Here is a 14,893-nt window from a genome sequence, read left to right as displayed (position 1 = left end):
GTTATAGATTCTGTTACTTTAGTGGTTCATTTCTTTGAACTTATGGCACTTTGGAAAAGAAGCATTTCTTCTTTGCTTCCCAAGTGGGCTGTCATGTATTTCCTGACTCAGAAGAGTCCTTCCTGCCACCCTGTGTGTTGTGGACTTCCAATAAGCCAGCAGAAAGAACTCTACTGTAAAGTTTTACCTTTTTTTTTATTTCCCCCCCATCTTTCAGCATCATGTTATTTCAAACGGGAGCTAATGTGGAATAGTAATCAGTGATAAAACAGCTTTGTCTAAACCTGTAAATCATGCACACGTGCTCCAGCTTAGTGTTGTTTAGAGAGTTTCACCCATTTACAAGATCTGACTTGCAGCTACCACAAATGGGGAATTATTTTCTTCCTCATTCAGTCTGAGGGGTATCACAATTTCAAATAAAGCTTATCACTTGGCTCTAGGAAGTATCTTTCACAATCTTTGAAATAATATCCAGGACTAAATCAATGGAGCACCTGAATTCTTCCTTCATGTCTTGTACAAGGCAGAATTAAGATCCATCTAGCTAGTAACTCCTGCAAAAGTCTCTGAATCTCCTAAGTTTGGTGAGTTCTGAGCCTTCTCAATGCTGGAAGACAGCAGCAATCACACTAAGCTTATGCAGCCATGCCTGCTGCTGAGTGAGGCTGTCCCCTGTGTTCTGGAGGTGCTGTTCAGGTTGACTTGTAAACCCTAGATACATGAGTTTGTTATTTATATGATTTTTATGGGTGTGTAGCTTGAAAAAATCATCTTGTTATAAGGAATAGCCAGTCCAACACTGGCACTTCTGTTCAATTCTATATGCAAACCAGCAGAATAACAGGTTTGCCTGCTGCTTTTCTTCTGTCAGATGAATCTAGCACTTACTGTCTTTGTTATTAATGTAAACATTTATCCTTGTTGATCATACATGATGCTTATAATGGTTCTTTTAATTGAAAAATATTTTTATGGAAAAAAAAAATATCCCTGAATCTCTAAATCATTGAACCTCTTCCTTCAACAAAACACAGGGATCACAAAGCAGTCAATTCTGCTTTAAAACTAAGGACAATTAAAAAATCCATAGCATCCTTCAAAAGGAAATCTAAAATAATTTATTCTTCATGTTTCTGTAGATTTGGATCCTGCCAGCAGGAACTGCAACTATAGCAGGATTATTCTAAAGGGAATGCTAAATAAGTCAGCTATCACCTGCCAGGCTTAGCTCACTTATGTTGCTTTGTTGTATAACCATTTATGATTTACTGTAGCTATACACTTTTTCCCTCATCTGTGCTTGAATGCTTTGTTAGGCTGCTGTAACATGTTATTATGTCATAGTAAAATATTTAAACAAAGAGCTTGCTCTTGGTGTGTCATGTCACTTACAGACACATTTGATCCCTTTGTAAATGGAATGTCATGTTTGCCTTGTGATGGCTTGCAGAGCAGATGAGATGCTTTTGCAAGGCTTAGAGAACTGAATATGAATTTAATAAGTCATTTAAAATAGTGTTAAATCTGCTGCTGACATCTAGTGGGTACTTGAATTCGTAAATATTTGAATGATCAGAAAGCATTAAGCTTTTCTTCTCAGCCTATGAAGGTGTCTTGTGTTTGGATCGAAATAAAACTCTCTTGTTTTTGATTTAAGGCAAGTATATGCTACAAGGATGTTAAACTAGTTATCAATGAAATGTGCTCCAGAATGACAGAAAGGGGACACAAACACTGATTCTTTTGGATGTGGGTAAACTGAGATTTTGAATTTAAAATCTTGCTCTGAAGTCCAGGTCTTTTGATTACTGGGTCCTGCACCTAAACCTCAGAAATCTCTTTTCCTTTTCCATTCTATTTTTTGTGCTGCTGGCATCTTTGTACAGGTGATGGTTAAGTTTTGATAAGCAACCACAGAACTCTGTGGTATATGTTATGATATCCAAAAAATACCAGTGAAAATGGGGAATAGTTGTTTGTCCCCCTAATATGGTTTGAGAATTTCTGGCTAGCAGGATGTGTTCTTTTTAACTAGAAATAAAGGTTCTGATTTTTTTGCATGATAGTTTAAAGAATCATTACTACATAAGCTCGGTAGCTTGCCTCCATTGCATATTGATATCACAAACAGAATTGCTAAAAATTTGAGTAAGAGGTGAAAAGTTTTGAAAAGGTTCCCAGGCCAAATAGTAAAGCTAGGGGTTAAGAGAGGACTTCTTCCAGGAGCGTGTTGCCCCCATATTCTTGAATTTTTTCCAAAGCATATAATGCTGGGCTTATTGGATAGTTAGTTAGCTATAACATTCAATTAATATTTTGCTTTTTAGGATGTTGGAAGGTATAGGAGATGGTTGAAGATTTCTGTAACTAGTTAGGTGTGATTTGCTGGTATTGTAAGTTCCCTGAGCTTGAGGCGCTTGCCTTAAGTTGTTTACCTAAAACCACACACTAAGAAAGTGGTATAACTGGAATTGGACTCCAATATTTGTGGTTTCCTCTTCATTTCTCTAATCCTTTGGTAGTTTGTGAAAATTCATAAGCACCACATATTTAAATGACACAATTGCTCTTCTTTTTGCATGACTTCAGGTGACAACTGTAATTACAGCTATATATGACCTTTTGGTTTTGGTTTTTAAAAAGTTCCCACTGATGGCACAGATTCATTTTAGAATTGAGACTCCAGTAGCCACGATTCCTAGTGTCCCTTGCTGAATTATGTAAAATGATAATTTCTTATCAGATTATCTATTTAGCTCCCTGTATTCATGGGAAAAACAAACTTTTCCGGGATGATAAAGCCACTTGCTTCTTGACACGCTGAAAGGAGCCAGAACCTGGACAACTAAAGGTCTATTTGGTTTTGTCATTAATGTGAACAGCAGAGGCTCTTGCTGCTGGTATGTTATTGGTTTTCCTGTCAATAACACACACTGGTCAGTGGAACACTGAGTAATGAACCCAACTTCTCAACACGTTTTTTCTGTGGGTTTGCTCTTCTTCACAACTCAAACTTAATTTGAGATAATGACTTATTGCATCAGTCAAACCCTTTTACTCATTGTGCCTATAGCAGTGACGTCTACACGGAGACTGGTGTAAATGACTATGATCTCTAAAAGCAGTTACATATATTGCTTTACCACAAGTTAAACTGCCAATTCTCTTCCTCCTTAATGGAACAATGAGAGTATGGTGCAGTCCTGTTCCCATTGGAAACATGGCAAAATAGGGAGCAAACTATACAGATACTAAATCACAAAACATTGAAATTCATTGCAGATGGCCCTATTAAGGGTATGGAAGTTTAGGACTTAACTGCCTTATCTACTATTTTGTTTATCAAAATTTATCTGAATCTTATCACCTTTGCTTTTGTATTTTGTAATGGATTCTTTAAAGGTGACTTCATCTCCCTTTATCACTGATAGGTTACTTAAATTACGTGAAATTGTGTATTATGTCACCTGCTTCAGATTTGCTGTAAATTGTCTCTTCAGGTGCCTAACAACCCCTTAAAAAGAAAAAAGCTGGAAAAAGCCTCTTAAGGTCAAAGAAGGGACATGTATATCTTAACTGCTTAGGGTATAATTGAACAGATGTGTTAATATACTAATTAGATCCACTTCACTACAAAAAAAAAAGGAAAAAAAAAAAGAAGAAAAGAAAAAAAGAAGGGGAAATCCTGTAATTATATGGTAAAAGAGAAAAGTATGGTCAAAAAAAGCTACTTCTATTTCCTGCTCTCAGAGAATTGTGGACTGTTTTCCAGGGGTTGATCCAGCATTACAGAAGGAATCCAGAACTCAGATGCCTGTTCCATCTGCAACTCCAACCTCAGCATCATCATCCTCATCCAAATTTCACCGAGCTCGCTCAGGGGGAGCCAGAGATGAACGCTATCGATCTGGTAAGAGCAGGAGCAAGAGTTCACCTGGGATTCCTGTTAATGAGGAAGAATGTACTCTGTCCTCTCAAGGAATCAAGCTTATTATTTGTCCACTGATGGAAAGTCCTACCTTGGTGGTTCTGTATAAAGAACCATCAGACTTGTAGGACTACAGCTGCTGAATCAAAAAAGAATGCTAAGTAGAAAAAGCAAATAATTTTTTGCCACCTTGATTTTTTTGGCTTGAATGCAACTATTCAATGCAAGTCGTTCACAGAATGGAAAGCTTATTTTAATGATGTCTGTAGGTAACAAGATTCAGTGAAGTGACAGGTAATAATTTGTTCCTGGAATTGGTGATTGCTGTGCATATCTCCTCTAGGAGGTTGGAGAATGAGGGCTGTCTTTATCTGTGCTTAAAGTACTTCCAAAGAGCAGCAGAAATGGCTGACTAGCACCCTGCTGATTTCCTTCTCCGCTTAAGGAAAGGTGAAGGTGGAGGCACCTATTTTTTGTCTCCACTTGGTTTTGGTTTTCACTTTGCATTAATAAGATTTAAGTTTTCTTCTCAACAGGGCCAAATAAAGTATATACCTTCTCCAGTAACACGGCTATTGTATACTGCCATTTCATAAAGCATTAGAAGAGCCTAGTTTTCTGGGTTTTGGAAAAGCATAATTAAAATACATTAATCTGAGAAATTAATGTGGATAAGCTCTCCCTTGTCAGAGTAGTTTTTTAATAAGTTGTCTTCCCATCACCAGTGATGTGTCTTCCTTTAAAGATGGAGGCCTCATGTCCTAGCCTGTTTCAGTTACTAATCAACATGTATTTGCAGCTGCAGTTCATAACTTTCAAGATTTACATGAAATCTGCATCCAGTCAGGTTTTTAAACACAAGATTTTTCCTAAATCAGGCAACTGGCTCAGAATTTGTCAGTTTATAGACGAGAGTTGCTCCTGGGGCTGTATACAGTTAGCTTAAAGGCATATTTTAAATTATGCACAAGCAGTTTTAGGATAACCTTTGGCTAAGGGAAACAATCTGGTGGGGTTGGGGTTTCCATAAAGGTTGCTAGAGATACCAGAATATAATGACTAATCCAGAAGATTCTAGACTAAAAAACCTGGCCCTGCTATTAGCTTGCTAACTTTAGAAACCTCAGTTAGTTTCCCTGGTTGTTTGGGTTTTTTTTTTTTTAAAAAAAGGAAATGTTACTCATGAGGTGGCAAAATCAGTTGTTTGGGAAGGTACTGTAAAATGGGGGGGTTGCATAAATACAGATGGCTAGCAATAGTTGCACATGTGTAAGCCTCGTGTTTTTCTTCCTCCTCTACTGTTGCAAAACTGAGTGTATGAACTTCCATTTTGCAGATATCCACACAGAAGCAGTTCAAGCAGCACTGGCAAAACACAAAGAGCAGAAGATGGCCCTGCCCATGCCAACGAAAAGGAGGTCTACATTTGTTCAGTCTCCAGCTGATGCCTGCACTCCCCCAGGTTAGGTTCTTACAGTGTGCGTGTCTGCATGGATGTTAAGGTACGCTTTAGTAACAGTTTCCAAATCAAGAGGCTGCAATTGTCAAAATAATCAAGCTCTTCAGCATATTTGTAGGTAGTCTGTTATTCCTGTAGCTTTCCTGCTACATTTGAGCAGCTGCTTGTTTTCATGGAGCTGCTGTTAGGGCTGTGAAAATGACTCCTCTTCTGGGAGCTTTTAAAGAATCAATTGGCGAAAGCTGAGTGGGCTTTCTGGACTGAGGCTTCTTTTTTTTGCTTCCCTCACACCTATTTCAGTTGCATAATTCACGTTTTGATTTTGCTAAGGTCTAATACTCAACATACAGGAAAAGGATTTGCACTGATATGCATTTCTGGGCAAGGACCTTGGAGGTGGTCCTGTGGGATTCCATGACTTGCAGGACTTCTCTTTCCTAACCCCTCCCATGTAATGGATGCAGCAAAATACCTTGGATAATGTGGTGTCTGTTATGGTGCATGTGCATCAGATTATTAATAAACCTCTCTGTTTTCAAGCAGCTATACGCATTGGCTTAAAGATGAATGTGTGTAATTTTTGGCAGTGACTTTTATGTTGTCTCTCATTGTACAGAAGCATCACAGTCATTTGGATTGATGAAGGCATCTGAAGATTATGAATTCATATCTCATTGTGAATTCATATCTCTCTCTGAAACTGCTCTGCTAGGCCACTTCACTCATACCTATTCTTTTACCTTCTTTTTTCTTCGTACTTCCTTTTTTCTTTTCCTTTCTACTGGGGACTAATGCATGTTCCCAGTGTCTGCTTGGGTCTCAGCTTTGTACTGACTTGTCCAGGACTACAGCACATTCTGAGCTGTGGGTACGACACAAATAAAGTTAGCACTTACAGTGTGTCTGGAATCAGTCTTTTCCTTCAGCTCGTGACTGCATTCTGCTTTGGCAAGTAGGTAGAACATGATTTAATAGTTTGATTTACAACTAGAGTATAGGCAGGCAATCACTTTGAAGAACATGTAAGTTTTAGGCCAAAGCCTAACTGAATGTTTATATGTAGCCCTGTACAATTTAAGATATCAAGTAATGAGTGCTTTCTTTGTGATAAAATAAATAGTTCACAACTTTAGGATAGGCAAGGTATCTGTTTTCTCAGAAAGGCAGGATGCAGTTCCTTGTTGTAGTTTTCTGTTTTGTTTGGGGTTTTTATTGTTTTGTTTTCTGCAATTAAAAGGGACCCATTTAGAATACCAGACAAAAGCATCTTCTGTGTGTGGCCTTGGCATATTTGTTTCCCAGTGCCTGCATTCTGTTCTGTTCCTGTGAATTTTCAGCTTTGAGAATGACACTGACCCCTCACTTTCCATTTCAGAATTAGCAGTTAGGCAACACAGCATCTGATACTATAGAATATGAATGGAAAAGTAATGAGATAAGTTAATAAACTTGAACCCAGGGGAAGGATACTTGTCTGAGGAGGTGAATCTTTTGTGTGCTTTAAACAGGGGCAAAACACCAGGGGTAAATGTTGCAGGTGTCTGCTGCTTCAACTTCTGTTTTGGCCAGTGTAACCTTGTTTGATACAGCCCGTGGAAAAAAAAAAAGTTCTTCATATTACAAGCCTGTGCCATTGATATGTGAATTGGAAAGAGAGCGTGTTCAGTGTAATGTGCTTTTCCCTAAGCAGCTAGATTTTCTTTTCTGCTTCCACACAGACACGTCTTCCGCATCCGAGGATGAGGGGTCACTAAGGCGCCAAGCTGCTCTTTCTGCTGCATTGCATCAGAGCTTACAGAATGCTGAGTCTTGGATCAACCGATCTATTCAGGGGTCATCCACATCTTCATCAGCATCTTCTACACTTTCCCATGGAGAAGGCAAAGGGACCAGTGGGTCGCTAGCTGATGTATTTGCGAATACTCGAATAGGTAGGAGATGGGTATGAACAGAAAAACTGCTTCAAGTTCAGATTGCATTAATAAAGCTGGAGTTGTCCATTGCATAAGGGAAATTCGGATCAAGAGTTTAGTTAGTTTTGATGGAACTTGTTAGGATTTGTTGGAGTTGCACCATCATGATGATGTTTTCCTTAAGAATTTCAGAATATTGAGGTGGTTGAAAAAGGGGAAGTGGGGAACAGGAGCTTACTGAAGTAGAAAAGGCTCCAGGGTGTGATGACAGTATTGACAGGATCAGTAGGCACAACTTTCTTTCTGTATACTGTGTTACTTATGTCTATAGCTATTTAAAGCTACTGTGTGTACAAAGCTGCCATATGCACGTAGCATTTGGCATCTGTGTCCTGATGAATACCATAGGGGTGTCTTTGCCTATTGGGTGGGGGAAATGCTGTGTTTTAACATTCTCCTTTTGCTACAAGCCCTAATGGTTTATTGTTTGCGTTAGATTAAAAAAGAAAAGAAAAGAAAAAGAACCAAAACCAGACATTTATGTGAGCAAATGAGCATGTCATTGAAAAAAATGGTTTTAGCAGAGTAAAGATTTAACACAGATCTTTCATGACTAGTCTGAGAAATAATCAGAGCATCCAGGTATTGAGAAGATGGAGCAAAATTTACAGATCTGGATACCCCAGGCTCAGTTTTTTGAGGCTCTGAGGTGCTCCTTGCTGCTGATGCTTCTGTTTGAAATTGCAAAGTATGTTTTTGCTCTGTGTATGTTTGTCTTTTTTATCTTCTGTTAAAGATATTACTGCATCTTAGGAGATGTCTGTATTTTGTGTGCTCTCTGCTTTTGCTTAACTGGTTTGGGGCAAGCAGTGCATAGAAGTGCTGGTGTTTTTAACTGTTTCATTTTTTTTTTTATTGCTGTTATTTTTGTTTGTTTATTTGCTGGGATGCAAATTGTTTTCTGAGATGGAAAACTGGAGAAAATGCCCACAAAATGTAGTAAATATAATTAACGCATCTTTGAAGCAGAGAGGCTGTTTTTAATTGGAGCATACAGAAAGCCACGTTACCTTTTGTAATGAATTAAGGTAATCTAGCTTTTTACCTACAGAATAACTACTATCTAATATAATTAGTATTTTATGCAAAATGGAAGCTTTAAATCTTTGTTGGAATTCTATTTGCCGTGTAGATGCCACATTCATCCTGTGCTAACACCTAATTTAAATGAACAGGAACTCTCACATGTGCAATTTTATATATTTCTTTGGAGAGAGCAGTAAAAAGTCCTGCAAATGTTTGGAGTTGTATGTCCTTCCTAGTGATCTTAGAAGTTCAATAAATGAGAAATATTCCTTGCCAAAGTATCTCCAAAAGTATGCAGAAACGGATTTTTTTTCCCCGTAGAAAGAGGGGTGCAGAGAATCAGCCACAAAAACCTTTCTGTGAGAATTATTCAGTATCTGACTTCCTTCAGACTCTCTCTGTGCAAGCCAACATACAGTTTCAAAATTGTTGTTTTTTTTCCTTCGTAAGCAACAGTTGCGGTTCTATTAAGCTAGAATAGAATATTCTTGCCCTATCAGATGATAGAACCTACTGTGTTGTACAAAGAAATCCCATGTAAGCAAAAATCACTTAATTAAGCGAAAGCTAATGAGGAATTACTGAAGTATGCAGAGATACTTGTAGTTTCGAAGCTTACAAACTCATCTGAAAAGCAGAACAATGTCTTGCAACTTAAAGCAAAAGTAAGAACCAGCTTGCTCTATTCATTAGATTTTAAGTTTATTATTTAACTGCTGGACAGGCTCATACTGTTTAGCCACCGAACTGGAAGAAATTTAAGGCCAACATGATTTTTTGCTGATCTGCTTTAGTCAATAGCCTACCGCGTGTTTTGTTTCAGAAAGCCCTTGCTAACAAAAAAGTTAAATAGTATAATTCTAGCAAGAGAGATTACTGCATAGGTGATGTAGATTTTTGTTCTGGGGCTTTGAATATTTCAGAGCTCATGTGGATCTCAATTTTTTTTTGTTTTTTTTTAACAGTGCTGAAGGTTCAAGAGATTTAGCTTGATTCGAAGGTTAGAGACCAAGAATAGGAATTCTGTTTTGGTGAACCACTTTCCTGACATGGACAAAGCCACTCATCTTGTGCCTTTGTTTTCTGTTTTCCAGAACAGATAACGTGCACTTCCTAGAGCTACTTAATATTTAGGAAGTGGTGTGTTTAGCATTAATAAGAGCTCCCACACATTCAACCCATTAAATTCTTAAGATTGTTGGTAACAGGTAACTAACACTTTGCTTGTTTCATCTGATAATAAAAGGTATATGTTAATTGCTATCTCAATTTTCTCCCTTCTTTTAGAAAATTTCTCAGTTCCCCCAGATGTCACAGCAACTACCTCCTCTTCCTCAGCACGCCCAGCAGCAATTGACCTTCCTCCTTCAGGGATCGTGAAAGGCATGCACAAGGGATCTAATCGGTCTAGTCTCATGGATACTGCTGATGGTACGGAAGCTTTCAGAGTACCCAGAAATTAGAATGGTGTTAAGGACTTGAGCTGGGAGAACAAATCACGTGACTTAAGTTTATCCCATTTAAGCACTTCACAAATTTGAAATGGTTATGGCATTAGCATTAACACATTCCTATGCCTCAGTTATGACATTGGCATGAACACTTTCCCATGCTGCAGCAATTTGCTACTATGTACTGAACTGGAGAAAATCATGGGAGAGACCATAGGCTTTTCTCTTCTTTACTGCTTTTTAAGAAAAAAATTATAAATGCATAGGTAGGCTAATTGTTTTTAAAAGCTTTTGTCCTAGAATTCCCTAAACGAAAGGTAAGATGAATGAAATAATGTAATTCTTAACTATAATTAAGCTCCCATGAAGCTGATAATACTCACTCTAAACTGGTTGGCATAAACCTTTGTGCAGAGGGGTAGCAGTAACGCTTCTGGTCTTGTTGTGTCCTCCCTCTGCTGGCAGTCTTGCACTGCAGGCAGGCGCAGATCTGTAGGCAGTGTTTTACAGCAAGTGCAGTGTGTCAGAGACAGATGGAAATCAGCCTTCAGAAGGGAGTAAATGCTTTAAAAATTCATTTCTATTACTAGGATTTTCTGACCACTGAGTTAACACAGAACTGATATAATACTTACTAATGATGTCCTGCACTGGCACAACTTTTAATAATGGAAGCCAGTAGTTGAATGAGTGGGTGCATGAAGAGAAGTATCCTCTGGTGGAAGGCGGTAAGATATAAATGTTAATAGACATGGCGAACACTTTTATTAGACAAAAATCTTTCCCTCCAGGTGTTCCTGTGAGTAGTAGAGTCTCCACGAAAATTCAGCAGTTGCTTAACACCTTGAAAAGACCTAAAAGACCACCGCTGAAAGAATTTTTTGTGGATGATTTTGAAGAAATTGTGGAAGGTAATAGCACCAAATAATGTTTTTTATTAATCATTTGTTATAAGTACACAGACATGCACAGTGCTGAATTTATTTATCCCATTGTTTTTGAAGTTGACTCTGATTGGCTATTTGTAGCTAACCGTAGCCTTCATGAATAGTCTGATACAAAACCAATGTTTGAAGTAATTTACTGTACTGCTGAGCTTTGGGTGGCCTCCTCACACTAAACTTCTTACAATAACTAAAACTTATTAACAAAACTATTTAAATACATTTTTAAAACCCTTTCATTTGTTTAGGCTACTTTAATTATATTTCCCAAAAGGGATTGTCTTTAATGGTAATTTCATTACAAGCTTATTTTGTAAGACTGTTTTTCTTTTCTCCAATTCTGTGTTACTTTCCTCACTACTGTTGTAATGAATACCTTTTAGCAGCACCTTAGGAGAAGACTATGTTCATGATGTTTTGTTCTGTGAAGGGCTTCCTAGGAAATTATATGTGATAGGGGTTATTAAACCTAAAGGTGATGAGGAAAAGCATTTGTTTTCAGTATGTCTTTCCAGCCTAACTGGTAACAAATGGGCAAAGATGAACTGGAAACATTATTGAATTTTCTTCAGTTCCACAGCCTGACCCAAATCAGCCCAAGCCAGAAGGACGTCAGATGACACCTGTGAAGGGAGAACCCCTGGGAGTTGTTTGTAACTGGCCTCCTGCCTTAGAAGCAGCACTGCAGCGCTGGGGAACCACACAAGCTAAATGCCCCTGTCTGACAGCACTGGATGTTACAGGAAAACCAGTTTATACCCTCACGTATGGTGAGTTGAGCCCTGGATCCCATTACTAAACTGCTCAGAAAGAGCAGCATTGGATAGAACACAGGGTTGTTAGTCTTAGTGTGGTTGCAAATACCTTCCCGGTTTTTGAGAGCTTTGTAGACAAAGCAGTGTAGCTGAAAGAGGACGTGAATGTAGACAATAAAAGCAGTCAAGAATTGAAATATTCTCTTGTATGCTGGATTGATTTAGAGTTGTGCAAGTCTCTCTTCTTTGTGTTCTAGGCAAATTGTGGAGCAGAAGTCTCAAGCTGGCCTACACACTGCTTAATAAACTGGGGACCAAAAATGAACCCGTGTTAAAACCTGGAGATAGGGTAATGAGTTTGGGACTGTCTGGTTCTCCCTCTGAAATAAAAAGAGGGGTTTGGGGGGCTGTAACTTACTACAGACACTATAATCTTGTCCTTTTAATAGCGAGACTCTTATCCCAGGGACAGGCTATTTGGGAAAGAAACTTTTGTGATTTTTCAGTCCTGCTGGCTCCTCTGTAAGCAACTTCTTGGCTCTGGACTTCGAAATACATCTAAGGAAGAGCATTGCACCTCTGAGAGAAAAACAGAGTTTTACATCTCTCTGTTTTGGCTGTGTGTGCATCTTCATGTGTATGGGTGCACAGGGAATGCTGACATTGCTGCGCAAGGAACTCATGCACATACCACATATTCCGCAGAAGAAAGAGTGCTTAAAGATGCCCTGTGAAAAATGTTGTGGTAGAATGTGAAATAACACAAAGTTTTCTGACTTTTAGTCACTATAGATCTGAACTGTGCAATTTTTCTTTGTATTTCAACTAACACCACATTTTTTTGAATTGTAGGTAGCCCTTGTTTATCCCAACAATGATCCAGTCATGTTTATGGTGGCGTTTTACGGCTGTCTCCTAGCAGAAGTCATACCAGTGCCTATAGAGGTACCTCTTACCAGAAAGGTAACGTTGATGGAACTTAGAGGAGTGATAGGCTGATGCGGGATGAAAACCAAGTCAGACCATCAGCCTCTGAAAGGGTTTCACAGCATCCAGCTGCTGCCTTAGCAGCTCTGTATCAACGCAATGTGTGAACCTGGAATAGCTGTTTAAAAATGGAAAAACATATTGACCAGAGAGCTGTGCTGAGTAGCTGGAAATGGTCGATTCACCTAATTGCTGTAGTCTCCATTCTGTTACTGCAAATAAGTTATACGGTACAGACAATACTGTGAATCTGCCCTCTGATGTGAAGGGAATCTCATTTCCAGACATGCTTAGCATCTGCCAGTCTTTTGACTTTGCTAGAGACTGAAGGTGCTAAGTATCTCTGAAGACTTTGAGGCACTTCTTGTAAATCTTTACTCAACGAAGTGTTTTCTTTACCCTTACCAGAATTTTTGCAATATTGCCATATTATTGCCTTGTCAAGAACTGTCTAAAACTATAGAATTTCATAAGAGGAAACAAAAGAAACAGGATAATGGCAAACATATGGCAAGAGAGATGGTAATGAAATGGTAAGCTAGTCTGGTAATACTATGGGAGTCACAGAGCTTTGCTTTGATTTGTCTGTAATATGACAACTGCTGTAGCAACCAAATACAAAATTAAAACTTCTCCCAGTATTTGCCCAGTCAGATTTCTTAGTGAGCTACCTCATTTCAGTGTTTTTATCATTGTGCAATAGAAATTAATTCCTGGGGAAAGAGAGGCCTTGTTATTTCAGTGTAATTATACGTTTTGCTTTTTTTGCCTCATCATTCCTCTTTGAAGCATCTGGGCTTCCATTAATGAAAATAAATGTTGTATGCTCAATGCCTAGATGCTGGGCATGAGCGCTTGTTTTCTGTGGATTTCACATTCAGTGCATTTTAGTCTTGCCAGTATAATACTACTTTTATACATAAAGAGTTCCCTTTGAGAATCACCAAATTTCTCTGCAATCTGTCCCCAGTTACATAATTGTTTCATTTTTGAACAAAATGAATTGAAAAGAGCAGACTTGATATGCAGAAGAGTAAGTAGCCCTTCTGCATTTTTGTGGTGGCTTATTTTCCTATGGACTTTTATTGGCTTGTAGGTATGTCTCCATTTTCACCCAGCAGGCCTTTGTGCTGGATATATATCATCTTCCAAAATGTGTTATTATGTAAGCTTAGAAGCAGTTGTACTCATCCGTGCCAGACAGTGGTTGTCGTCTGAGTTTCAAACCATTGCCAGACATCGGATGCAGGCAAAGAAGGACAAACCAAAGGAAAGAGTGTTTGTGGGCCTGGGTTGTTTCTTCTTTTTCCTCCCCATGTGATCCATAATGTTACCATCCAATTACCAGAGCATTACCAAACCTTGGATTTTGGTAAGGGGAAGGTTGACTTATGTCATCTTTAAACAGGAATGACTTTTTTCCCTTTCTTCCTCAGGATGCTGGTGGTCAGCAGATTGGTTTTCTGCTGGGAAGCTGTGGTATTGCTTTGGCCCTCACCACTGAAGTTTGTCTGAAAGGGCTTCCAAAAACCCAAAATGGAGAAATTGTGCAATTTAAAGGTTAGATCAGTTATATACTTGCTTTTGATTGTACTTTTGCTATAGCTGAACTGACTGAAAGTAGTTGTCAGAGGTCTGAATGCATTTTGGGGGGGCAAAGGGAGCAACTTTTCTGATAGCATCACTTGACTATTGTAGGTTTTATGCATATGGTGTAGATTGATCCATTTGTCCAACAGAATTGCTTTGGTGTTCTGGAAGTCACGATGAATCCACCTTACAAGACAGGGTTGTCCTCAGATCGCTTCAGTGGCATTTGGCAGGTTCAAAAGCAGTTTTATTAATGCTACAACAAGCTATGTTTAGAAATACTGCGGGGATCTTTCCTGAGTAGAGGAAGTACCTTGTTGCCCAGTGAACTCCCTGATGAGAAACGAGATGAACCTTCTGGCTAGTAGCTTGGCTTGGATTGGTATTTTGCTTGTGTAACTGAACTTGGACAAATGATGGTGTTTTAGTGTATTCTTGCAGAATATAAATCCCTCAATAAATAAACTGATATTAATATTCCACTTTAATTTTGGCTCTAGGTTGGCCCAGACTCAAATGGGTTGTGACAGATTCAAAATATCTTTCCAAATCTCCCAAGGACTGGCAGCCCAACATCTCAGCTGCAGGAACTGAGCCAGCATATATTGAGGTAAGTAGTGAATGGGGAATAGAAAGTAGTTTCTGTGAGCTGAATGTAATGTTCTAATCACTGGAGAGACAATACTTCTGCCTTACTACCTTAAACTTCCCAGTTTCTAGCCACTGAAACAAGTCTTTCACTGTGTACAACCTGCTGTGAAGCTTATTTTAGTTTTG

General features: G+C 38.7%; 1 protein-coding gene across 6 annotated transcripts in view; it reads left to right on the top strand.

Moving 5' to 3' along the window:
* Positions 1–14,893, top strand: part of DIP2B (disco interacting protein 2 homolog B) — a 69,333-nt gene that overhangs the window by 33,346 nt on the left and 21,094 nt on the right. For 4 of the 6 annotated variants that reach the window (XR_011328656.1, XM_069806206.1, XM_069806209.1 and 1 more), the window contains exons 3-12: positions 3,776–3,913; positions 5,268–5,393; positions 7,109–7,321; positions 9,677–9,820; positions 10,632–10,751; positions 11,357–11,554; positions 11,797–11,888; positions 12,392–12,502; positions 13,963–14,086; positions 14,617–14,726. Coding sequence is in view for 5 of the 6 variants with exons in the window: in XM_069806206.1 (XP_069662307.1) it covers positions 3,776–3,913; positions 5,268–5,393; positions 7,109–7,321; positions 9,677–9,820; positions 10,632–10,751; positions 11,357–11,554; positions 11,797–11,888; positions 12,392–12,502; positions 13,963–14,086; positions 14,617–14,726 (1,376 nt within the window). In the remaining variant the exon portion in view is untranslated. The remainder of the gene's footprint in view (positions 1–3,775; positions 3,914–5,267; positions 5,394–7,108; positions 7,322–9,676; positions 9,821–10,631; positions 10,752–11,356; positions 11,555–11,796; positions 11,889–12,391; positions 12,503–13,962; positions 14,087–14,616; positions 14,727–14,893) is intronic. The other 2 variants (XM_069806207.1, XM_069806210.1) reach the window with 2 other exon arrangements.

Source organism: Haliaeetus albicilla, chromosome 18, assembly GCF_947461875.1.
Source record: "Haliaeetus albicilla chromosome 18, bHalAlb1.1, whole genome shotgun sequence".
In the NCBI taxonomy this organism is placed as follows: Eukaryota; Metazoa; Chordata; class Aves; order Accipitriformes; family Accipitridae; genus Haliaeetus; species Haliaeetus albicilla.
Note: the sequence above shows the minus strand (reverse complement) of the source record. Positions and strands in the feature narration are given on the sequence as shown.